We start from the raw sequence: 25,929 nt of genomic DNA, 5'->3' as shown, positions 1-25,929 counted from the left end.
AACAAAGCTTCCATCTTTTCACAGGGATTTAGGATTTTCTAGGTCTGACTCTTTACTGTGGCATGCAAGGCTCTGCCCACAGCACAGCCTTTCTGCAAGTGTGGGCCGAGTGGCACCGAGGGGACAAAAAAGGAACACAAAATGGAATCTTTGTCTCCAGAGGCTGTGAAATCCCAAACCCACCGTGTTTGTGTTTTCCCCCAAGGAACGGCTGCCTGAGGAAGGCAGGAAAATGAGGGTGGATGGAAGCAGCCCCGGTCTCGTTAGCCCCAGCAGAGCCCAGGCCATCCTTCCCCGTAGCCAAACATTAGTTTTGGGTGTATCCCTTTCCTTTGTCCTTGAGGTGGCCTCGGGGGGTGATAAAGTGAGAGTCACCCGATCCACCTTGTGTGGAACTGGAAATGGTTCTTAACAGCCCCAGCTGCTTCGGAGGCAAAAGCCTGGTACAGCAGGAGGTCAAAGACACGGAGTGCTCAAAGGCTGGGCTGTGCATGAGGGGCTGAGCAGCAGGAGCTCGCTGGGCAACTCCCATCTCCCTAAAAATGCCGCTTTAATATCTGCCCTGGGGAGTTCTGCTGTGCCTCACTGCTGCTTTGCTCTTGGCTCCTGAACAAGTTTGATGCTGTTCTTCCAGGGCTGCCCAGAACAGCTCGATTTAGACCAGCACAGTTGGTTCCAGACTCTTCTGAGATCAATATTTATTTAATTTCCAGCTCCAGAGGTTATAGAAACTCTGGCCGGCTCAGGGACCCTCAGCCTGCAAAGCCAGGGCTGGGGCACCTCACACACACAACCACCCCCAGCTGAAAGCCTGGCAGACTGGGGGGAGATGAGAAGAGCTGCCACAATTCCCTCAAACACTTCCTAACCTTCTTCCCAGTCAGACTGCACAGGCAGTGAAGTGCAAAATCATTTTTATTAATTAAAAACTCCCAAAGCTTGAGCATGTGTGTGCTTGGCCACACCCTGAACACCTTTATCATGCTGGTGCTCAGAATTTTACTTGTAAAAATCAGTTTATTTGAGGATGGGACTTTGCAGTGGTAGAAATGAATTCAAGGGTTTGTGTTTATGCTGGACTTTAATAAGAATAAATAGTTTTACTGCACTTTTTCAGCCTAACTGCAAGGATTTGAGAGGCAGGGGATTCACTCGGCTGGAGGGGTGAGGCTGAGGAGAAGGAAAGAGAAAAGCAGCTGGTCTATAAAAAGGGTTGGTTTATATAAAACAACTCTGCTCCTACAGCATTAAATGCCAAAACTAAACTCAAATGCTGACCTAAAAGCAAACGTTACCAGAGCCCTGTGCTAAGGCTGGGTCAGAGGCTGAGGCCTTTTTACCCTGGGGCTGGGGCTGACTCCAGAGGAACCCTCATGTGGGTGACAGATCTGTCCCCAGCCATGGCAGCAGCACCAGGAAAGTGTTTGCAAACCACTAAAACACATCCAGGGTGGGAATAATTCATTGCTGGCACTGCAGAGCTCCCTCCTGCCCCAGAGCCCTCCAGAGCCCAGAGCAGCACACAGCAGCAGCCCCAAGGCAAGGGCTGCACAGCACCCGGGGTGGATTATTTACATTGAGATTATCTGCTTGTGCACATTGTTAAGTTGAAATAGATGCCAGAAATGTTATCTGGACGTGCACCTGCCCGGCACAGCGAGCGCTCCCCAGCTGGGATTTGCTGGGGAGATTGGTTTACACTCAGTTCTTCGCTCCTTTTAAGTCCAGTCCAGCAGATGGAGAAGTTTGGGTTGATGTGGAATGCATTTTTCACATAATGCCTGTGGGGAGATGAGGAATGACTAAAATAAATAGCAATTAGACAGCAGCATCATCGTGCATGGGATCTGATGGAGTTATGGACGTGATGTCCAGTAAAACACACACAGAGCCTCAGGCAAGGCAGGGCACCAGCCCCTCTGCCTGGAGCTGCAGGGACATTTGGGGATGTTTTAAGGAGCAAGTAGCCAAAGGAGGAACAAACTGGTGAGGAGAAATGCTGCAACAAGGACAAGTAGCCAAAGCAGCAACAACATGAGGGGAAACAGCACTGGGTGTTTCAGTGGGGGAGCAGAGCTTCTAGAGAAGCTCTTTGTCGCAATGCTCAGCAAACCAGGAACAAACCCCAGGGCAGAGAACGCCTGATTCCCCTCAGGGCAGCCTGCAAACATCCCAGAGCTCTCTATGGTTTACAAGAAGTACCTTGGACCTGGTCACTCTGGCTGTGCCTTGGTGCTGGGCAAGGCAGGGAGCAGGCCCAGGGGCTCCTTCCTTCTGTCCAGGAACGAGGTGAAGAATGCAGCACTCCCAACCTGGATGTGCTCTGTGAACAAGGAAAACACAGAAACATAGTATGTGATGGACAACCGTGGTGTGATGGCAGAATTTGTGCAAATCCTGCCTCACACACAAGTTAAATAAGTTGCTGTGGTGGTTAAAGAACCCAGCACCCCTTTTCCTTCACCCACAGCGTCTCAGCAGGGATTTCAGAGCTTGTCCTGGTGAGTGGCTGCACCTGTGTTCCATCACTGGCAGTGATGGCAAAGTAGAACTGAATGTGCCACCAGGATGAGAAGCTGGTGCTGCCTTTTGCTATCAATAATAAACGAATAAATAATAATCCCCAAGGGCTGTGCCAGCAGAGCTCAATCAGGGATTGCAGCAGGGGAACTCCAACCCCTGGATCACCCAGAGCCATCCCAGAGTCACCCAGAGCCATCCCAGAGCTATCCCAGAGTCACCCAGAGCCATCCCTGGATCACCCAAAGCCATCCCAGAGCTATCCCAGAGTCACTCAGAGCCATCCCAGAGTCACCCAGAGCCACCCCTGGATCACCCAGAGCCATCCCAGAGCTATCCCAGAGTCACCCAGAGCCATCCCCGGATCACCCACACCTGGGGCCGCAGCCGGGCGGGGCCGGGCCGGGTGAGGGTGAGCAGGTGGCTGGGACAAGCACAGGAAAAGTGTGCAAGGGCAGAAAGGAACTCAGGGAATGAGAACATGTGGGAAGGCTCTGGGAGCAGGTGCCTGAGAGCGCCAGGGCAGCCACATGTCCCTGCAGCAGACGAGCAGCTCTGCTGGAGCAGCCCCAGGCCTGCTGGCTCGGGGCTGTTTGATTCCCCGGCCCGCAGGGGTGAGGGAGAATTCAGGATGACGCTGAACACACAAAGGGGATTTCCAGCAGCTTGAGCCTCTCAGCTGCACACAAACCCAGCTGGGGAGGGCACCAAACCCCACGGCCAGGGGGCTGCTGGGGCAGGGCCCCCTCAGCTCTCCCCAGCTGGCACACTGGGGTTCCGTGGGATCTCACACACCAGCACCTGCCCCTGGGCTGACAGCCTAACCTGGAGCTGCCCTTGGACCACACAGGCACTAAAAGGGCTCAATCTTCCCAAGTTTCCTTTCCCCTCCAAGTTCCCCCACCATCCTCTCCCAACTTTGACTGCTCTAAAACATTTACAGATCTAAAAAGCAGAGAGAAAAAAAATGTTCACCTGTCGGGTGATATAAAACCAATCTTCTACTAAATGTGCCAGAATAATTTTTCTCCACCTCAACCACAGTTAAAACCTTCAGTCTATTCATTACTGTCTTTTTATAGTATTTTTATTTAATAAAACCTATTAAGACTACCATACAAATCTCTTTACTTATGCTTTTATCTTTTAACTGATCAATTTTTATATTGCTGACATCCCTTCTTCACCATTTGCTCATTTAAAAATTCATAGTATATGAGCTATGTCTCTGGAGAAAACGTCTATAAAATTTGTTACAGCTGGCAAATGTGTATGAGTCAGTGATAGCACATGACTAAATGCTTCACAGAAAATAAAATTTGTTTCTGTAGTAAGCAGAACTGTTTAAATGTTATTTATTTTTATGTTTCAAAGAAAATATATTGTGAAGTGCTGCATTGATTTAATACGCAGCAATGTCTGTGTACACGCTGTACTGGGGAAATTTATGAAACCTTTGCACAACTCCTTTAATTGAATTTTCCAAATCTCTCACCACACACAAATAATCAATATCTTCTGCAGAGAAAACCAGTCAGAATTATTACAGTCTTTCTTTTCAATTTTGTTGTCATCAGCACATACAGAGCACCTGGATATTTGTAATGTCTGGATAGCAAGTTATTTACACCTCTTAAACATATAATTGCTACTAAGTGAGTCCAAACTAATGTTTCTTTTCTTTTTTATTTAAAATAATTATATTCATGGGAGAAAGCAGTATTTATTCTCATGTAGGAGTTGCTACATGTTGGAAGAACTACAATTCTTTTGAATTTTTCATTAAGCTTAATACTCTAAACTAGATCCACCAGAATTAAAAATTCATAGCTGTTGCATCTCTAAAAAGGCACGTAGGAAAATAGAGTGTAAAAACAAGGGTGAAGTCTGGGAATAAATGGGGCTGACACCTAAATCTAAAATGCAGGTTGACAGTTCTCTGTGTACTTGTCTGGGGCCTCCAGTCATATGTCTCATGTGCATTTCTGTATCTGCCACTGCAGTTAATGGCTTAATATTTCATCTGCATAGCCCAGGGTGCTCCATCACTGCAGAGCCCTGGAGCTGCCCCTTCCTTCCTTCCATCCCAAACTCCTCGTGCTGCTGGGCCCACACCCCAGACTCCTCCAGTCTCAGGCTGTTTGGAAAATTCAGGGGTGGGTACAGCCCCACAGCCCCAAATCCTGCAGGGAAGGAGCAGTGGGGAGCTCCCCCAGCTCCTGGGGCTGGCAGGGGACAGGATTCCTCACCTGTGCTGGGAAATGAAGCCTGGGGGGCTGGGCTGAGTGGGATCTGTCCCCTCCCCTCCTCTGGGAGGGACTCCCACGGGCACAAACTCAAAGCCACAGAATGAGGAGACAGGAATTCAAATCCAGCCCAGCAACAACAGCTTTTCATGCCCAGGACACAAACTGGGCAAACCACACCCCCCGGGGCAATGCCCACTGAGTGAGGGGCTGAGGTCAGCCCTGCCCAGGTGAGAGGGTAGGAAAGCCCCAGGAGCACAAACAGGGATGCTCTTCCACAGGGAAGGGCACAGGAACCAGGCCAGATCCCTCCAGTGGTACAGTTTTTGCTCAGCCAGTTCCCAGACTCACTTCTCCCAGCAAATAATGGCATTTCTTCCCTGTAAGTAAATACAAAGCTGGGCTGAGGAAAATAAATGTGGTTTTCAAGTCAGGGTTTTACAGATGGAAAAATCTACTGCTGTATTCCCCTTTTCCTCAGAAGATCTCCAAGGAGGAGGAAGGAAAGGTGGGGCAGATAACCAAGTACACCTAAAGGTCAAATCTGTAACACTTGATTTGAGAATGATGTGAAAATAAACCCCCAGAGACAAGTGGTTTAGTCTTAAGACACCCACATTTTGAACTCAAACTGACACCAAAAGGGATAAATGGTGGAATTCTGTATTTTTACCTTTTTATCTGGTTCAAGGAGGAGCTCTGATTATTAAGGATGTGTTTCTATTTCGCAGTGGTTGTGAAAGGGGATTTATGTTTTAAAATAAATGCAGTTTTCAGACTGGCAGGTGGAAACTCAGGAGTTTTGGTCCCTGAGTTCTCAGCTTTGCTTTCATCAGTGATTTCAAGTGGCGTGGAATAAAATCCATGCAGTTCCCCTGATCCAGTCTCCTGGAAAGCCACCCCTACTGCCCCAGGAGCACAAACCTCAGCCCCTTGCATTCACCCCACCATGAAAGCTGGGAATGCTCAGAACTCAGATTTGCCCCTGGGCTCAGCAGGATGAACAGCCCCACAGCAAAGGAAGAGTTTTTTATTTCATCACAGCCTGGACAGAGTTTTCCTCACCACTGCAAGTATTTGATCTCTGGAACGCTCTCATGGGCAGCAGCCATGGTTTGTGTCAGGGTTTTGGGGAAGCAAAGTGTCCCTGTCCTTTGTCACAGCCACTTGGAGCAGCTTCCCCTTTTAGCTCCTTCACTCCTGGAATCTCCAAACCCATGAAATCTTCCTTTAAAACGTGCACATCCCAACCTGCACATCCATTCTCAGCACATCTTGGACTCCCAGACACCGACTCGATTCATCTCTTGGCAGTTGTTTTACAATTTGCTTACTTTTTATTCAAAAACATTTTGTTTGCTGTAAATTCAAGTCATGGGCAAACAGTGATGCCCTTTTTCCATGCTGGTCACCCAAAATGATAAACTGAGCTCTGCACAAGGCTGCCCATTGAGCCAGGAATGTTTACTATGGAGTTGTTTTAAGAGGAGGTCGTTTATGTAAAGTAAATAAATTTCATGCCTCACCATGTGATGATAATGTGACATTCCATCTGGACCAAGCCACAGAACAGTCATAAGTTTTAAGCCTTGCCATAACTAATTAAAGATAATTATGAAAAACCCACATCTGAAACTAAAAGGCAAAGAAAAACATCTCCAGATGCTTCTCTTTGATCACAAACTTCTCTGCCTCTCCCGCTTCTGCATTTTCAAGACTGCAAAATTGAATTTATTCTTTGTGAAAGCAAAACTGACATAGGAACTTCATCAAAATTGCTCAGCTTAAACTCAGAATTCTCTTTCCCACCCTAGCTTCACAAAATATCTCTCATGTAAGCAGCCTGGCTGTGTGTTTGGGGCTAGGGGCTGCTTTCTGGAGCAGGGCTGGAACTCCAGAGTGTGAGCAGTGGTGAGCAGCGAGGAGCAGAGCACAAAGGCAGCAGTGAGAGCTCGCAGCATGCCCAGCCCTGGCAGGCAGGGCTGCAGCAGGAGGACACAGGCAGCTGTAAATCAGCACCTGCACACTGCACAAATCAGCCCAGCTCCCTCCCAGGGGCTGTCACTCCTTTTCATTTGCAGCTAATCTGCTGCAGCCCAGCAAATCTAAGCTTGATCAATTTTCTGTCCTTTAAGAGAATTCCCACAGCAGAGATGGCACCACTGCTCCTGGTTTGGGGTTTGCTCTGCTTTCAGATGGAGAATGTGAAGATAACAGAAATATCAGAATATCCCTGGGGGATGGTTGCTGGGTTTACTGAGTGTGAGGGAATTAAACTGTCCTGTGTGTGTCCCCTTCCCTCCTGCCAAGGCACTAAAGCAGCTGGGGATGAAACACCCAAAGCAGCTTCAAATATTTTCACAGCACTGGTTATGAAGAAACCCCAGAGCTGGGATTTCACAGCTCCCTGGAGTGGGTGAAACACCCCACAAGACAGACAAAGTGAAAAAGGTTTTGCTGCAAGATTGTGACACTGCAAACACAGTGGGAGGGAAGAGGATGAGGAAGAACAAGGATAATTGGGATATACAAAAAGTATGGAAAATCTTCTGGACCATGCCACAAGTGCAAGGCCATGAATGATTCCTTCTCCTGCACAGTCTCATGGGGAAATACCAACACAATGGAAACAGCAGCAAATATTCAATTTACATTTGCAGACCATTCAGAAGAAACACATTTGATTATCACTGTTTTCATATCCTAGAGGTTACCCAACTTATTGCAAGTGAAAAGGACTGAAAAGAAATCAAGCAAAAGGAATCAAAACATCTGTTCCACAGGAGTTATGAAGAGTTCCTTACCTCGGGCAGGGACTTTTCCATGGTTTGCTTTCAACAGCTGCAGTTTTTCTGCTTGACTCACTAGTGAAGAAATAAATCCAAAATCAACAAATGTTGCCCCAGAGCTTTCAAAGAAAATAATACCTCTGCTGCCTCCTTCACTTTCAAAGCATTTCAAGGGAAAAAATCCTCTCGCCTATGTAACTGTGCTCAAAAAAATTAACAAGAGTTTTCAAAATTTAGAGAATTCTGACAAGTTTTGCTTCCAAGCCTCATCCCACATTTTGTTCCAATTTTTTTTTCTAGTGCTGCCATGGTTCCTAATTCAGAGATGGGGGAAGGATGCTTCTTTCCCAAGGAGCTGAGGGAAAGAGTGGACACAGGAGTGGCAATAAGAGGTCTGAGCTGTCCTTTGGGCTGGCTGGCTGGCTGTCCCACCCCGATGGAAACCCAGCCTGTGCCCAGGTAACTCCATCGTGGCTCAGAAAGGATCTGGCACTACAGTGGGAACGGAGCAGGGCATGCCCACGCAGAAGGAAAATGGAATGAGCTTTGGAACACGAGTCAGGGAAGAAATGGTGATGGAGACACCAGCATGTGATGCATCAATTCCACTGCTTGGGAAGAAATTTTCTCTGGTACCTGTGGCTCTACTGTCCACCTGCTCCCAGCCGCAAAAAGCAGCAGCCCAGGCTCTCCAGGTTTGCTTTCCGGGCTCCTCTGGAAAAGCATTTCAGATGTGGAGGCTGTGAAGTGCCCTTATCCCAACACAACAAGCATCTGGAATGTCCATCATTGCAAGACGCATGAATGGCCATTTTTAAAGCCTGGAAATTTATATTCAGCCTAATCCTGCTGACGGGCAAACAAACAAACAAACCAACTTCCTCGGAAGGGGAGAAGAAAGGCCAAGCAATCCAAGTGCAAACGCTCAGCCTAATCCCCACCTAAGCACCCACTAAGTAGCTAACTATTTACTGACCATTTCCATAAGAAAAGGTGTTGCTTTTCCAGGTTTTCCCTCCCCAGTGTGCCTGGCTTTTATGTCCCTGCTGGATGCACGGGGACACTTGAAGTGCATTTTTCCTGAGTCCTGGGGAGTACCAAAGGGAACATCTGGAGTGATCCCTGGTAAATGTTCCAAGGGGATAAATAAATGTACTGAGCCCCCTCCTCACCCAGCGCTTGGGTTTTCTGCAGTTCAGCACTCAGGACACAGGACGAGTGTGAGACTCCGAGGATATTTTCCAGCTCTCTGCTGCCCTCCAAAGCCTGGAAAACAACAATTAAAATTATCCTTAAATCCCATTCCCAATATCTACTCCATAGCTACAACATACCAAAACCAATTTGGAAATTGTTCATAAGCTCTGAATTCCTCATTTTCTAAATAAACACTGCAATTAAAATATTTTCAATTAGTGTCATTGTTTTTTTGTTTTTTAAAAAATAAAATCTCATCCACATGAAGTAACTGAACACACTGAATTATTTCTTAGCTATTGATGCACAGCAACGAGCCTTGTGCTAAATTTAGTCAGGAAACAAAATGGGAAAAAAAGAGAGCAGTGATTTGCATTTTAACATGTATTGGACTATGAAATAATGATACTTTAGAGCTAAATTAAATGGTACAATCACTTCGACACAAAAGGATCTTTAATCTTCAAAGACATAAAAATCTATGCAGTTAATTCATATTTCGAGTTATAAATAATAATTTAGAACTACCTCATATTGATTTTATGTGTGTACAATTAAAAACTGAGGACATGGAAAAGCAAACTCTTCTAGTTTAAAAAATCCAATCAGTTTTTGAGTTTTTTGCATTTTCTGGATTTCCAAGTCCAACTTGCCTGGTTTCAAGTCTTTTATTTGTTTCCCTACCCCTTCAAAATCAAATGTTGCATATAAAATCCTAATTTTGCTTTCAAATCCTGTATTAGAAGTAGTTTAAAAGAAAATCAGTGTAAACCAGACCTTCAGGCTTGTCAGATTTGCTCTCAGTTTCAGAATTCTGGGCAAGGAATTTCTCACTTGGGAGTGCAGTTGCAGGAACCTGTGTAAAAAAGATGAAACAATTCCAATTATCCATGTCCTCACACACTGAAAATCCATGTTTGCAATGTTTCCCAGAGATTTTCTCGTTGGAATGGGGATGGATCCAGTTCAGCTGTTAAGATTTATATCAGTGTACTGGACAATGTATTTTCCAGCTGTAAAATTAAGTGTATGGAAGTTCACATGGATATTGAGTGTAGGTGTTGGTTTAGACAGGTTTTTATTTGACTGTCACTGCTGGTCTCCTGCAAACCTTTTAAAAACATTCTGAATTATAGAATGCAAACATCTCCATATCAATGAGGCCTCTAATTACCCCAATTGTTCTGCAGTTCCGGGTTCCTGTCACTAAGAGATGAGGCTGGATGTGTTGATCAAGAGATTCACTGAATCACAAAAAAAACCCAATTAATCAACTTACAGGTTTACACCGGTATAATGTCAATATTTTATTTTCCACTGTTTAAATGTCATCCCAACAATCTGTCCAGCTCCATCACTTGGAAGACACTATCCTACACTGAAGGAATTTCAGCCTAATGGTGTGGGAAAACATCCAGCAGAGGCAAAAACCCCAGGAAACAGATTGTGAGTTCAACTGCAATAAGGAAAAGGAAGAGCTACAACTTCAAACATAATATTTAGGTGAATAAACGCCACAGTTATGGTCTGGTGGTGAAAAAGAGATGCAGTCACAGCCCTGCAGCCATAACGAACTCCAAACTGATTGCACTTACACGTCGTGCTCTGTTTGAGGCTGCCCTCTCCTGGACAATCCGCTCTCGGAATCGCTCTGCTCGCTCCCATCTCCTCGGAAAAAGAGACACAATAAGGATAAAAATCAGAGGTGGGGTAATTGAAGCACCTGAAGAAGGAGCGGGTGTGAACCTTGAGTGCTGAGGGATCTTTCGAGAAGAGGAAAAACCTCAAAGCTCATTTGGAGAGCAGGACTTGGAATGACCCACACTAAATGATTTATAATTTACACTTCTGGAATTTGACCTCTCCTCAGTTTCTGGAAACCTTGGGATCACAGCATGAACACCTGGAAGTTAGAATCATCCTGGCAGATACTTACTGTGCTCTTCCAGGAGCTTCTTATCCTATTAAATGCAGATTAACATCGAGCATTATCCTGAAAATGCTGCAGTGACTGAGCTATGAAATTCCCATTTCCCTCCACAAAAACTGCCTGGCCCCAGGTCCATTTCCTAAACAACCACAAAGATACTGGGAATTGCTTCCAAAGGCTCCAAATGTGCTCTGCTGACAATATAATATTCCAGTCTGGCATGTGATGGATGGGGCAGGATAAATGTGACCTCTGACCACAAACGACACTCTGAATTTACATGATTTATCCAATTCCCACAGGAATCAGATCAGAACAAAACCAGATTAAAATTTTAGCTTGTCTATCAATACTTGTTCCAGCTATAAAAAAGTCACATCTGACTATCAGAAATGATTTAATTGTGGCTTAAGTTGAAGGCATCACAAAACGTGGGGATTTTGTAAATTCACCTTTAAGTGAAGGATTTGGAATTTACCAAGGGCTTAACGAATGTACAGATCCCAGACAGACCCTGTGGAATGAGGAGCTTTCCACATTTCACTGTAATAAATCTCCTTCCTGCCATCAGACTAAAAAAAAAGAGACCACACTCAGCATTAAACACTTTGATTTCTTCTTGTTAGATCTAAATTATTACATCCAAGTCTCAGCACTCGAGGATAAATTAACTTTTAATTTTAATATTTTGTAAAACATTTAGAAACACTTCAGGATGATAAAGTGCTATAAAAGTTTAAGCTTTAATACAGTAGCTAAAAGTGAAGACCCTCAAAGATTTCATTTTAAATCTAAGTAGTCAATAGAACTTGGACTTAAATCAGTTATCAATTATCAAACAGGTCATACTTTTAGAGCAGTACTGTGGGTTTTTAGGAGAGCAGAAGTTGTGGCTTTATATGGACAGCCTGGAACTTGGGGTTTAATAATGACACACCACCAACACCTTGTAGCTATATGAACAGAGAAAAAAAAAGACAGGCAGCAGGATAAAGAATTAGGATAAAATCTAAAATCCTGGAGGGAAGCTCCACCTCTGCAAATCCATCAGGAGAGGACATGGTCCAGTAGCTAAAATCTGCAGACACCCAGATAAATTTCCAACTGTGGCTGTTCTACATTGCTCAGAATATTTTTACTCAACATAATTCATAAATGTTGGTGAGGCCTCAATTACTGTACATAAATTCCAAAACCTCTGGGGCATAAAAAATTCTGTAACCCAACAAGAACCAGTGGCTGAAAATTAAAGCCAGACAAATTCAAAATCAGATTTTGTCTTAATAACTAAAAAATGGAACAAGGAATTTGCTAACAACAGAAACGATGCATTATTTATTACTATCATTATTACTTAATAATCTTTTCTAGAGTTGTACTGCAAGGAAATGAAAGCTCTATAGGAAAGATGAGAAAAGGTCCCTCTGTATTCTTCTTTTCAAAATAAAAAAGTTACACCAGGTGACCTGAGGGTTCCTCAACACTTCAAAGAGGCCACAAGCACAATATTTTTATACAGCCATAAAAGCAGCTCAGTCTACTGAAAATCTGCTTCTTGAGCAGCCAGAGTCAAAAGCTGTGACTGTGGAACTAAGTGAACATTTATCCTAAAGTGAACTGGAAATAATATCATTATAATCTTACAAAGGTGTGTTTTCTGAGAGCTGATAACATTCAGTGTTATGTAAATTAAAAATTGTCTCACTCAGTTGTTTTATAAACATCCCCAAGACTCACACTACAAAACATTAAAGATTTAAGTCCCAACTTTGGCTTTTCCAGAAGAGATTTTTCAAGAGGAAAAAAAACCCAAATACAGCAGATGGGAGAGAAGTCCCTAAAAGCAGGAAAAAGCTGCAGTAAGAAAGAGGGAATGTTCAGCTCACCCTCTGCTGGGGCACTGCTGGGGTTTTGTGCCCTGGCACTGCTGGGAGAGGAGCAGGGACTCAGCTGGCACGTGCCTGTGGTTGGGGAGTAGATGTTCAGGTTGCTCCTTTTGGCCTTCAGGGGGGTTGCATCAGGTGCCTGAAACAGAGAAAAATACAAAAAAAGTCCAGATGAATATTGACAAAAGCTCTCTGAATTTCCCACCCCCCCTAAGTAATTCCTGGCTTTATGCATTCCCATTATGGAAAACCTATGGTAAATGTTGTGGGGGGTGACTTTGTGCTCATCAAGCTTCTCTATCACTCCCTCTTCTCAATAAGATTAGTTTAAAAAAACTAAAAAACTAAAAAATCCTCTCAAACACTTTGTCTCCCAGGTTCCATAGAGAAAAAACATGAGTTTTCCAGGGATTTAGGTATTCTGGCATGATCACCTTGATGTTTGGGGCTTTTTAAAGCAGCCAAACCAAGTTATTATTTTTCTTCCAGTAATGAGAATTTAAAACACAAATATTTTTAGATTTTAGTTGTATCAAAAGTTATTTCTAATAATTTTTTTAAATGATTTTTTTTAATTGAAAAAATCCAGAGTCCCTTAAATCCAAAACTTTGTCTGTGGTTCAGGGTTTCAATATGTCTAATGATGCAAGAGGAATTATTGAATGATGATAAAGGATTTGTGCAGAGAAATTTTCAGAAGAACAAGTCTGAAATGCTGAAATATGAACTGGGATTATCTGGGACAGGCTCTAGCATGGATGCTGAATTGCAAGGATGAGAAACTGGGATTTTCTGCACATTCCATGTACAGAAATAAAAAACAACCAACCCAAACCTTTATTTCACAACCCAGAAGTCCTGCTGTTGGTCATCAGTAGTGGGACTTACAGCAGATTTTAAAAGATTTTAATGCTGCCCACTTGCCTCTGCCTTGTTTTAGTCTCAAATACCTTAAATAATTTCACACCTCTCATTTATACTCTTGTTGCAGTCTAGCAGCATTTAAACTACTCCTGATGGAAATTCTCCCTCTGTCTTGCTACATTCAAGCAGGTTAAAGAAATGTTTCCAATCATCTTTAAATGAATTATTAATTGAAGTATCAATGCTAATTTGGGGATTAACATGTCATCAAATCTCCTTTACAACAGGGAGAATCTCCAAACATTTCAGACTATTGTTCCTGCTTGAACAGCAGTCACCTCACCCATTTCTGGACATGGATAAGGTCATTTTAAACAAAATTCCTGCAGCACTTACAAGAACAATTTTTATTTGTCAGTAAGATTTTCTCCTCCAGGAAGAAGAATTTTACTCCAGTTATGCAATTTTTTAATGATACCATGCTAAGATTCCAAAAATCTAAAAAGACTCATTCCTGATCCGGTTAGTTTGTGAATATTTTGATCCATGGAATGAGGAATGTTTTGAATATTTTGATCCATGGAATGAGGAACTCTTGATAAAAACAGGGAAGGAATGACAGAAACAGCAAAGATTAAGAATGCATTTCACCCAAACCATGAGTTTACAACTTTCTGTTCCTTCTTTCCTTCTATAAAGTTATTTAATTTAAATCTTTGACGTGCATCTATTGGAGAAATCATGTGGACTAAAAATCAGTGTAAAGCCACATCCCTGAGCCTCTATTGAAAGTTTCTGTCCTTCAGGTGGGCTTTTCCTCAGCTCTTTGCTGCACAAGAGCCTGACTGCAGGGAAGCATGGAGTAACCCTTTTTATCTCATGGGAGGGGGTGGCTTTAGGGCAGGAAAAGCTGAATTCCATGGAATTTCAGCTCGACCACTCATCTACAGAAATGCTACTGCAGCCTAAGAAACAGCTGCACAATTACAGTCCCAGCTGCATTCTGAGCAGAACAAGCTGGGTAATGGCACACTAGGCTGCTAATTAAACTGTTAATGATTTATTTTTGGTGCCACAGCGGTCTTTTGCACCTCTGTTGAAATTTTCAAAAAATAAGTATGTAGAAATTTTTTAAATGCCCAGTTTCTGCCTTGTTCAATACCACTGAGGCCTCCAAAGATGTGCTGCACATCCAAAAACCTCTTCAAAACGACCCAGGCTCAGAGATTTACTGGGAGCTCGTTTGCTGACCAGCTCTTTCTCTCTGTACTTCTCCAAAATTTTCCTTCCTTTGCACCCTGCCATCCCCCCCAGCTCCTGCTGGCTGCAGCAAGAGCCACTGTGGGAGGTAATAAAGTGACATATGTCACGACATGCTGGTGGCTGGGAGGATGCTGGAGCTGCATTCACAACAAACAACAGCACCAGTACAATTTTATTTGGGTTGTGATAACTGCACTGAAATTGATGGCAGCGTTAGGAGTTTATTGTTTCATGATGCCAGATTAGCTGAGGGAGGTAATTACAGCCCTGACACCAAAATGCCTTTAATGTTTTCATTTCAATTTTGCAGTTTCTAATATGCAGATTACAGCATTATCATAATTCCATATTGTCACATGTACAATTACATGGCAGAACGTTTGCTTCCCAGGATAATGGAGCTAATTTCTAATAAATGATTTCACCAAGGATCTTAACTCATTCAGCTCTTGGGTAAATAGTGGTGGCAATAACAATATGCACATTTTTCAAGTGATTCATGCAGATGTACATTACTTAACGCCAGGCAGTTCTGTGACAAATGAAATACAATCAGTTTTATACTAATATTTGCAGCAGTAATTTTGTGCTTTAAGATTTGCCCAGACAACATCCAATCTGTAACGAGATAAAGGCAGCTAAAATGAAGTAGGTTGTTTATATCCACATTTATTTTTGCACACAGATATATGTACATATATATTTATACAGCCCAGATGGCTCCAGACACCACAGAATACTTACATTATGTTTTTTAACAGTGTCCAAATTTAATGCTCTCTTAACCCTGCAAGAGAAAAACAGGGACAGGTTTTATGGTCACGTAGACACAAAGATTTCTGTTAGTAAGGTCTATAATTGATAATGCTAAAGACAGTTTCCTTTTTTGGTTTCACATTTACTGATGGCATCCAAAGCAAATCCATTCCCCGAATGTTGCTTGTTTAGAAGGATAAAGTGTTTGCCTAAGAAAATCTGATTCTCCATTTTATACCAGAGATAAAATCCAGGCACTGAAGTGAAATGATGCTGAGTATTTATCTTTTCTCCAAGGCTATAAACAACAAGCATTTCCATTTACATACCTTCTGAGCAAGGCTTGGAATTATTTTGCCATTAGTCGAAATAATGTTTAAGACATTTAAGACACAGGTACAGGCAAGGTGAAAAAAGCAGTTTTTCCCATCATTTTAGCTCTTAACATGATTCAGTGCTACCAGGCTATGACTTAACTGGGGAACAGATGCTCTATGCCTTTACAGGTCCCCAAACCATAAGAAACTGTTTGCTTCCCTTCTTCCCTCTCCTGATTCAGGAACATGCCAAGCTCTCTCTGCAAAATCTGCTCCTCTGAACCGGATGCCCAGCTGTTAATGGCAACACTGGAAGAGGAAAGCTGAATATTTATAATACTTTATATGGTACAGCTGTCTGCTAAAGAGCAGTCATCAAAATTTTATTGAATGCAGGCGAAATGCTCCAAGGAAAGAAAGGTCAACATAAATTAAGACTATTTTTCCCAGAGACAACTGAAACTTTTTAAGCACGTTCCTAAATCTTAACAATAGTTTAAAGCGTGGTGTAAAACGATGAGAAAAAAAAAATCTTTGTAAGAACAGTCCCCAAGAAACATATATATCATACTGAATTCAAGAAGGTTTGGAATATACATCATATTTCAAGATCTTAGCTCAGTTTTCATCTTGGAAAAAGAATGTTTTGCCTTGTAAGGAATTCAGATGACCTCATTCCAAACATATCCTTTTCAAATTTATGCTGCTATTCCAAAACTGTAAATTAAAGGATTGGGAAAATAGAATGGAAACATATCTTTGATCTGTAATTCAGGCAAGGGCCTTATATGAAAACTGTTTTACGGCTATCTCTATTACAAAAAGGGGAAAGGAAAGATCCTGTCTTAAAAAAGCCAAGTAAACAGGTAACATTTAAATTAAAAAGGCCTCTGAAATCCTGGCCAAAGGGCAGCCAAAGCTGCAACAGTTTGATGGAATTCTTTACAATGTATTTCTTTTTTAAAGAGAACCTGGTATAGCTCAAGGAATCCTGACTCCATTACAGCTTCCAGCTCATGGCAGCAGAGAAATATTCCATTTATTAATGCACCCACACTGCAAGGATGCTCTGGGGGCCAATGCATCTGCATGTTACACTAAGGCATGTTCTGATGGAGGTTTTTATGGCAGGTGTCAAAAGGAGCTGAAAGCCACAGGAAATCAGGAGCAGGATCACAGCTGTAGGATGAAATAAATGAGAAACTGCGTGAAAATCCCACTAAGTTATAAACACTGAGAACATTTCTTGGGGGAAAGCTGTGCACTGATCAAAGCCACGCTCTTTGAAGTCTGTCAAATACTGTGTACAGCAACAGAGCAGCACACAGCCCAGATTTCTCTCTGCAAGCACCCTGAACTGTGGGGGCAGACATGGAGCCTCATTCCAAGCCCTTGGAAAGAGCTGGAATGTTGTATTGGAAAACAGAATTTTTAGGAAGTCAACCTTGCCTTGTGCCACCCAACAGCCTGGCTTGCTTGGGGGCTTGTTTTTAGTGATTGTCTCTTCAATGCCATAATGTGAGAAGTTAAATCAAAATAATTTAAAATTTCTGCTCCAACTCTACACACAGACCCCTGAAACCAAAATCAACCCAGCTCCTCCCATGAAAACCCTGTTGGCTGAAGTGTCCTCTCCCAGATCTTCCAGAAGAAGAATGTGGGGAAAAAACAGTACATGCAGACAGAATTCCTCAGGTATTTTAGGAAACAACATGAAGAGCACCACTTTTAGTTTGGTTTATTTTTTTTTATATAGTTCACTTTGCCTGTGGTGTAGAACCAAATGTCAGAGTGGAACAAGAAAAGGAGACAGAAAGATGGGGCACTTGTGAGAGTATTCAACCTGAGCTTCCTACCCCTGAATTAGCCTGACGAGGCTTAATTTATTTTCTTAACCATGCAGAGTATGATGGCACATGTTTACAGCCAGCTGTACAACCTGCAGTGATTATTTTGTGCCTAATATTTATCAGGTTAAAGAACTTTCCTTATTGATCTCCAGCAGCTCACGATGAGCAGAGACACACAAGAGCAGCACCAGACTTACATGACTTGATTAATTACTTATTGCTTGATAAATTGCAAAATATAGGAGAAAAATGAGCAGGATTTATTCCCACTGGAGACAAAATGAAGAGATACAGCCTGGAAAATGGGCATGGGGGGGTGTCATGCCCTGATCTCCACAGGCCTGCAATTCCTTCCCACCTCTCTTCATCTGAGTGTGTGTGAATCTATAAGTTAGTCACTGCTGTAATCGTAGTAAATCCTGTTGAATCACTTTATAAATATTAAATCAGTCAGTGATTAAGTGCTGCTAAACTCTTTTGCACCTGTATCTTTTGTATCCATATCCTTGACCCCGTGACCCTTCTTCATCCCTGGTCTCTGTGAAAATCATTCTAAATTGATCCTAATCCCATTTTCCTGGGTATGCTCCATCTGTGTAGGGGGCAATAGAGTGAACCTTGCCACCAAACTCTGTTGAAGACACACTTCCACAAATTCATACCAAAAACTGCTTTTTTTTGCCTGTCCCTTTAGTGGTGGCCAAGGGAGGGTTCAGTGGTGGCCAAGGGAGGGTTCAGAGGATGGACCAGGCTTTCCCCAGCAATGAGACAAGATGCAATGGGCAGAAAATGAGGTTCCACCTGGATGTGAGGAAGAACTTTTTTCCTGTGCAGTGACTGAGCACTGGAACAGATTGTTCAGGGAAAATGTGGAGTCTCCCTCACTGGAGATACTCCAGACCTGCCTGGGTGCCATCCTGTGCCATGGGTAAGGGATGACCCACTGTGGGTCCTTTCCAAACTGAACCATCTTGTGATCTTTCTTCTTACCCCTCTCCCACACAGCCCCACCGGTGTTATCCATGCTATGTAGAGAGATACAGAATTAGAATTACTGGGACTGGAAGGGATCTCTGGAGCTCATCCAGCCCAAACCCCTTGCCAAGGCAGGGTCACCCGGAGCAGGTGAGGCAGGCTTTGAATGTCTCCAGAGACGGAGACTCCACGACCTCCCTGCAGAGCTCTGCCACCCTCAGTGCACAGCAGCTGTTCCTGATGTTGAGGCGGAACTCGTTGTGTTTTAGTTTACGGCCATTACTCCTGGCTTGGATCGTGCGAGCAGAGCCGCCCCCGACCCCTCAGAAATGCAGAACCCACAGAAGGTCACCCACAGCGGCAGCCCCGCCCGCAGCGCTGCCCCGGCAGCCACCGCCGCCAGCATTTCCCGGTCTGTTTCCATCGGGAAACAAATCCCGCCCCTCGCCAGCCGCTCCTCCCTCCCGGGCCCGCTCTGAGGGCACTTCTCCCCTCACGGAACGCGTTCGGGAGCCGCGGCCCGCCGGGAGAAGCGCTCCCCTCACGGCGGAGCCCGCGGGAACCGACCCGCTGCCGTGAGGGGACGGGGGGACAGGAGAGAGCACAGAGAGAGGGAAGAGAACAGGGGAAGGGAGAGGAAGAAGAAGAGGGAGGGAGAAGAGGAAGAGGAAGGGGAGAGGGAGAGCGAACGGAGAGGGAGAGCAGCGCTGCCCCACTCCCCAGACACCTACGACATCCCGGAGCCGTTCCCGCCGCCTCCCCTTCGCAGCTCCCGCCGTGTGCCCGCCAAACGCCGCCGGCTGGAAACGGCGTCGAGAGCGGGCCGGGCCGGGGCGGGGCCGAGGAGCCTGGCAGGGCTGTGGGGCCGAGACCGAGAACGCCGAGACCGAGACCGCAGCCGTGACCGGTGTCCGTGTGGGCTCGTCGGGTCCCGCTGTGCGCGGTAGGAGCCGGGCCGGGGCCGGGGATGTTCGGGCGGCGGGTTCGGGGCGGCCGAACGCGCCTCAGGCGTCCCTCAGGGATTGCCGAGCGGGGCTGAGGGAGTGAGGGAGGGCTGGTTCCCCTCAGGGTTGGGGCAAGGGGATTGTAATTTTTAATTTTTTTTTTTTTTTACGGTGGGTGGTAAATGTAGCCCTTGAAGCCCCCTGTGCCCCCTAGGGAGGGAGGTGATGGTATCCATGCGGGAAAAGTTTCCTCGTTTCAGGTGGACGGGGCCGGAGCAGGGCAGAGCTTCCCTGTGCCAGTGTGGGTTCTGTGTGGGTGAGCCTGTGAGTGAAGGTCAGGGTTACCACGGAGGCTCTGACTTTGGGCGTCCGGAGGAATTTCTTGCCAGAAAGGCTGATTGCGCATCGGAAGGGGCTGCCCAGGGAGGGCTGGAATCCCCATCCCTGGAGGTGTCCAAGGAAGGACAGAGCACGGCACGCAGTGCTCTGGGCTGAGAATACTGCACTGGTTTGGGTTGGAAGGGCCTTAAAACTCATCCAGTTCCACCCATGGGCAAGGACTCCTTCCACTATTCCAGGTTGCTGAAACACCCATCCAGCCTGGCCTTGCACACTTCCAGGGATCCAGGGGCAGGCACAGCTTCCAGGGCCTCCCCACCCTCACAGGGAGGAATTTCTTCCCAATCTCTAATCTAAACCTACTCTCCCCCTGTTTGGAAGCCTGGGCTGGATTGCTCCCCTCTGTCTATTTTTCTGTAGTACAATTATCCAGTACAAATGTCCCAGCCTAAGCCATGGGGCTGCTGGCAGTGCTGTCCCCAAGCCATTGCTCACTGGATTTCCCAGCGATGGATTGGCAGCACTTCCTGGCCCACATAAGAAATATCTCAGTAATGGGAAGTCCGAGGACTACAAACAAGAGTTCACATTTTCTAAAAACTGGTTACTGTAAAATTAACATTTCTTCTTCTTCTCCTCCTTGCCTTTCCTCCCAGTTCCATTCCATGTGTGTAACACTGGTGCTTCATTATAGTGACACCCGTTTGTAGGAGCCAGGCTGTGCCTGGGGGTCCCTGTGGGGTCCTTCTGGTGCCTGTGTAATATTAAAGTGTCAGGGAGCTACAAATTGGGTACTTCATCCTTGATAAGCAATTATTATCTGCCTTTCCCAAGTGTAAAAGTTCTGTATAACTCAACAAGGTGCCAGTGACTGAGGCCACCTGAGTAAAAATCCAATGAGTCCTGAAGGGGACTCTGGGATGGTGTTGTCTTGTTGCTGAACTTGAGATATTCCATTTATTATACTGGAATATATTTCCTGAAGTCAACATTGGGTAAAATAATACAAGAAGCTGTTAAAGCAACAGCACAACAGGATTTAGTGTCCCTCTGTGATGGCCTTCTAAAAACCTTAATCACCCCTGGTGGAAGCAGAAGGCTGCTGTCAGAGTTTGCTGACCATTGCTGAGCAAACAGCATTGAGTTGTTTTAATAATTGAGAAAAAAATATGGTTTTGGTTTTTTTCCATTCATTTATAACTGGATGAGCCTTAGATTTAAAAGGTCTGTGTTGCTCAAAGTTTTATGCACACTTATTTTTAAAGTTTTATGCCCATTTATTTCTATTATTTATATTTAGGTAACTCTAAGAAATAGAATTCTGTGCTTAACCTGGCATTTTTTGAGATTAAGGGTTCCAATTTTGACCAACTTTATTATTATCCATAGGTTTTGTTGAATTATAACAGTAAAAAGAGAAAACATGGATGGCAAAACCTTGTTTCACAGATAACATGAAAATGTGGTTTTGTGCTTTCAAAAATCAAGACTACATAATATTTATATAATACTTGTAAGAGGAAATGTCTGCAACTATATAAAATACAGTGAAATTAAACTTTTTACTGCCAATGAAGGATAAACTGTGAATAATAAGCAGAGCTCTAACTCTTTCTGCTGGTGGCTCTCATGGTGCTTACCTACAAGTGTAGATAAAAATTCCCATCCCAGATTTAGAGGAAGGAAATGATATGACCTGGATGTTTGGGTACTTGGGGCTGGTCTGTGTTTCAGAGGACAAACAGAGGCATTTTTAGGACAGTTATAAATTCTAACTGGAATTTCATCCCTCACAGGATGGCCAGCACTCCTGGGAATCAGAAAGCCACACACCTGGAAAATTCCCAAGGGAAGAAATCCCAGCATGCAGAAGAAGCCATTTTTTACATGAACTGCAGAGCAGCTTATCTGACTGTCTTAAAAAGCAGCTTAGAAAATATTAAATCAAAAGAACAGCTCAGTTTAGGTAATGATTGAATCTTTTCCCCTCTAACTCTTGCATGGGATGATTGCAGTGGGGCTATCCCTGTGCATAAACTCAGTAACTGCTTTAAGGATTTGAGAGCAGTTTTGGATGCCTGCTGGAAGTGGGAATGCCAGACAGGGGCATTTTATTGTAGATCATTTTATTATAGATTTTATTTCTAAATCACCATTAGGAAAGGTCTCAGTTCATTTTAGAGTGGGCCTCTGTCCTGGCACAAAGAACCACCACAATTGGTGTTCCATAAGAATTCTTACTCCTTGTCTCAACTCCTCCTGAGTCACTGAATTACTTTCATAGACTGGAATCTAAAATTCTCATTTTTTTGTCCAGACTCTATTTGTGTGTAAGCAGTGGTGGTGGTGCCAGCAGTAAACAGAAAAAACAAATCTCTGACTGCTTCAGCTGCACTAAATAAGGCTGTTGGTAGGAAATGAAAGCTGTGGGGCTTTGGTTTGAAAACTTCAGGAATTTCAAAGGGAAGTGAGAAAAATTTACCTGTAAAATGGAAGCTGGTTTCTTAATAATGTATCTTAGTGACCAGGTAGGATAAGGGAAGAGTAAGGTAAGACTGAGTAATAAATAACCTCAGTTTTGAAGGAGTTTTTACTATGGCTGATAAAATTCCTCAAGCAAATACAATTCCAGTTTTGCAGTTTCTTGGAGTTGTAGGATTGTGTGCTCTGTTTGGGTGATGATTTTTTTTTTTTAGCATTTTCATTCTTTTTTAAAAGGTTTTTCATGGAAACCACCACTGTAAAAGCTGAGTGCACTGATTGCAGCTTCTTTCCCTACAGCAGAGCATGAAATTCCCCCCATTAACAAGGATATTCCTATAGCTTGGGACTTGGTGCTCTCCAGGCTTTCCCAGCTGCAATGAAAGGGCCTTTATGACATCCTAATGATAGTTTGGGATAATCTGGATTTTAACAGAGGGGTGGTGTGAACAAATGTCATCTCTCTAATAAAGGCTTTGGCTTCCAGCTCTATCCATATGCCACTTGGCTACACAGCAAGTGTTTGGGCATTTTGCTTTCAAGGTCAACTTAGAGAGGGCAGTTAATTGTTCAGACTCTCAATCCTTTCAGAGATATTTAGTAATTTATGTTAGAATTTGTAAGCATTGAGAGGTAAAGACTTATATTTCATCCTAGGTCAATTTTGGCATTTCTCAAACGAGTGGTACCAATATTTAAGCCCCTCTTGCTTCATGAAGTTTGGCTGATATTCCAAACTAAAGTGCTCAGTGAGAGATTGGCCCTGGGACATTTTATTTGTAGGAGTTTTGCTGATCCCCAAATGGTAGCTTCATTTCCTGTCTGGAGTGATTAAGCAGAACCAGACCACAAAGAAATACAAATAAAAGGTGCAGTCTGATTGAGCTCTCACAAATACAAATTGGGAGGCATGGAGGGAATGGCAAGTGCTGATCTCCCTGGAGATATAAAATTAAAGATTGCATATTTGAAGGATATCTGTTGAATATAATAATGTGCTGCACTGCCATTCCAGGGAGCTCTCCCACCCATGGGAGCAAACCCCCAGAGTCACTGCCCTTCCTTCCCTGGCTGCCCTTGACACTGAAATCCCCAAAGCACTGCTCTGTGCCCAGGCGTGGCTCGCATAAAGATGTGAGCCCTGCTCTGTTCTGGCTCCTCCAGCAGAGGTGGCAGGGCACAAATCTTTATTGAGTGCTTGGCACTGAGGCAGGGGTTAACAGCAGAGGTGCCTGGTTGGTTGGTTGGTTGGTTTGTTTGTTTGTTTGGTTTGCTGGTGACACGGGTCCCACTGAGCATTGTCACCATGCCACCACCTCATTTCACAGATGCTCCTCAGCAGTTCCCAGCACAGGCTTGGGCACTGCTCAGCTGGCTCAGAATCAAATGCCAGCCCAGGTGGAGATGGAGGATCTCCTGTGCGTCCCTTAAAGATTATTTGGGAAGGTACAAAAACATCCCTCTCATTTCAGATAGACCGTGCATTTGAATTTAATTTCCATTTAATGTAATACACTGAAAACTGAAAGGGTGTTTTCAGTAAAGACCTTGAAGAGGCAAATAGATCCAGCAAATTCATTTTGGAGATGCCAGGTGTAACACCCATTCCACTGGTTACATGTGTGGCATTGGCTGCCTGGTGGTATCATTTTTCCCTTAAAATTCATTTATCATTTGAATTTATATGTTCAAATGTACAGGCATGACAGAAAATATTGTCTCAGATAAATTCTACTTCAGATCTCAGTTCTTGGCAAAGGAAGTACAAAGATGATGTTGGTCTAGGTAGAAATAGGATCTAATAATGTGCAGACTTAAAAAAAATATATTCTTGATATTGAGACACTGGATATGGGCTGAATTTTGCACTGGAGACTGTCTGTGAGTTCATGGATATTTTGATTAAGATCATAACCAAAACTGTCCTTCAGACCCACTTTTCTCTTGGAGTGATTTGTCTTTAAAAAGAATTGAACATGCAAAATGACTCGAGGATGTTTGGAGAAAACTCCTTTTCTAACAGCTGGAATATATATCTAATATTGTGTTTTATTATTCAGTACTTCAGCAGGCTGGAAGAAATCCTTCTCAGAAGACCATTAACAAATACTGGACTTCACAAACATCTTCACTGAATTTTGATGATTTTTGTGCTATTTTAAAAAAAGAAAAGCCAGCTACAAAAAATGAACTGCTCGAAGCATTTGGTAAAATAGACACAGATAAGGCTGGTTATATTTCACATGATGAACTTTGTAAAATTCTTACAACAGTAAGTATCACTAGAAACCTAATTATCCATCCTTAATTAGTAGAGATTATGGAAATTAGATGGTGCTGGGAGCTGGGATTCCCCATTTTATGGGAGATTTTCATGGTGGGTTTCCAGAAAACACCACAGAATTACATAAACTGATGCAGTTGATCTCTTTGATATTTAGTAGCATTGTAAAGACAAAGTTTTTAATGATTTTGACCTCTGCTTTCATGATTGAAATCCAAATCTGTTGAAATCTATTGCAAGATAAGATTCTCTGAAGGAATATAAAAAGGCTTTTCCTTTGTTTGTGGAATTTGTTCTGTAGGTGAACAGGATTGTTGATTAGGAACCCAAACTGAGCTGGTTTTTCCTTGCAGAGAGGTGATAAAATGACCTGGGAGGAAGTGACCAGCATCACTAAACAAGCTGATTTTAACTGCAATGGCAAACTTGACTACAACAAGGTATGGCCAAGAGTGATATTTGTTCTTGTGTTATTGACAATATGAGCATCAGTGATGCCCTTACCCCAGGATTCTAAATTTTGGACTGAATAAACAGCCCACAAAGATTGATACATAAATATGGTTTCACAGGAGAAAAGCTGGTAAGAATCCTGTGTTAAAAATCAGTTTTCCAATATGTATAAAGGAAGAGTTGAAAGTCACACTTAATTTTTGTTCAATATTTAGACCTCCTTTTTGAATCATGGCTGCATTTTACTGTGATACCTGAATGGTTGTCCTGATTAATGAAAATTAAAATTATGTTGGGCTTGAAGAGGAAATGCATTTCATCTGCTGAGCTGTACTTTCCTTGCTAATGCTACATTTTACTCCTTAAAACCTTTTGAGAAACGTAACTTGGAGAGTGAAATATTCTTTTATTCTCTCCAGTTCTGTGAGCTGTACCTGAGCACCAGTGAGCAGTGCTGCAAAGCTGCAAGGGACAGGCTGGAAACTGACCCTCGGCTGAGGCAGCAGCACTTTGGGAACCAAACTGAAAATGTCCCTGGAGGGACCACACTGCCAGTGTCAAAACACTCCCCAAGGGCCTCCAGGAAAACTGATCACAAACTGGCTAAAGGTATTTGTATTGCTTATATTTTGTTCTCTTTCTTTCTTTCTTTCTTTCTGAAGCTCTGGCTCAATGAGCTGTTGAGTTTTTTGTTTAGTTTTTCTCAGATTACTGAAGATTTTATTGGTGAATATAATTTCTGCTGTGGCAATCACATCAATGTATCAGTAAAATATGTTCAAATGGCTGCATCTGTGGAACTCACAAATTCCTAAGGGAGGATTCTGTTGATTTT

At 43.5% G+C, this 25,929-nt stretch overlaps 2 protein-coding genes across 4 annotated transcripts in view; one reads left to right on the top strand and one right to left on the bottom strand.

Moving 5' to 3' along the window:
- Positions 1-897: 897 nt before the first annotated feature.
- Positions 898-19,406, bottom strand: ITGB3BP (integrin subunit beta 3 binding protein). Of its 2 annotated transcripts, none has more exons than XM_059853623.1 (9): positions 19,325-19,406; positions 15,440-15,482; positions 12,569-12,707; positions 10,348-10,420; positions 9,530-9,608; positions 8,728-8,821; positions 7,571-7,630; positions 2,203-2,323; positions 898-1,781 (listed from the first exon to the last, which is right to left on the bottom strand). In XM_059853623.1, exons 1-8 carry the CDS (start codon positions 19,327-19,329, stop codon positions 2,214-2,216), a joined length of 603 nt encoding a protein of 200 aa, XP_059709606.1. In that variant the 5' UTR covers positions 19,330-19,406; the 3' UTR covers positions 898-1,781; positions 2,203-2,213. The 2 variants fall into 2 exon arrangements, with proteins under 2 accessions (XP_059709606.1, XP_059709607.1); XM_059853624.1 differs by having other exon boundaries at positions 10,348-10,417.
- EFCAB7 (EF-hand calcium binding domain 7) overlaps positions 19,404-25,929 on the top strand; it is a 20,307-nt gene continuing 13,781 nt past the window's right edge. For both annotated transcript variants that reach the window (XR_009487456.1, XM_059853618.1), the window contains exons 1-5: positions 19,404-19,536; positions 21,673-21,842; positions 24,418-24,629; positions 24,995-25,081; positions 25,514-25,703. Coding sequence is in view for 1 of the 2 variants with exons in the window: in XM_059853618.1 (XP_059709601.1) it covers positions 21,674-21,842; positions 24,418-24,629; positions 24,995-25,081; positions 25,514-25,703 (658 nt within the window). In the remaining variant the exon portion in view is untranslated. The remainder of the gene's footprint in view (positions 19,537-21,672; positions 21,843-24,417; positions 24,630-24,994; positions 25,082-25,513; positions 25,704-25,929) is intronic.

The sequence above is a fragment of the Haemorhous mexicanus genome, chromosome 9 (assembly GCF_027477595.1).
Source record: "Haemorhous mexicanus isolate bHaeMex1 chromosome 9, bHaeMex1.pri, whole genome shotgun sequence".
Lineage (NCBI taxonomy): Eukaryota > Metazoa > Chordata > Aves > Passeriformes > Fringillidae > Haemorhous > Haemorhous mexicanus.
Note: the sequence above shows the minus strand (reverse complement) of the source record. Positions and strands in the feature narration are given on the sequence as shown.

Coding starts and splice junctions, on each gene's coding strand:
- ITGB3BP (XM_059853623.1), bottom strand. Junction 8,822..9,529: donor CAAATCTGACAAGCCTGAAG/GTCTGGTTTACA, acceptor GTTGTTTTCCAG/GCTTTGGAGGGCAGCAGAGA. Junction 2,324..7,570: donor TGGAAAAGTCCCTGCCCGAG/GTAAGGAACTCT, acceptor CCTTGTTCACAG/AGCACATCCAGGTTGGGAGT.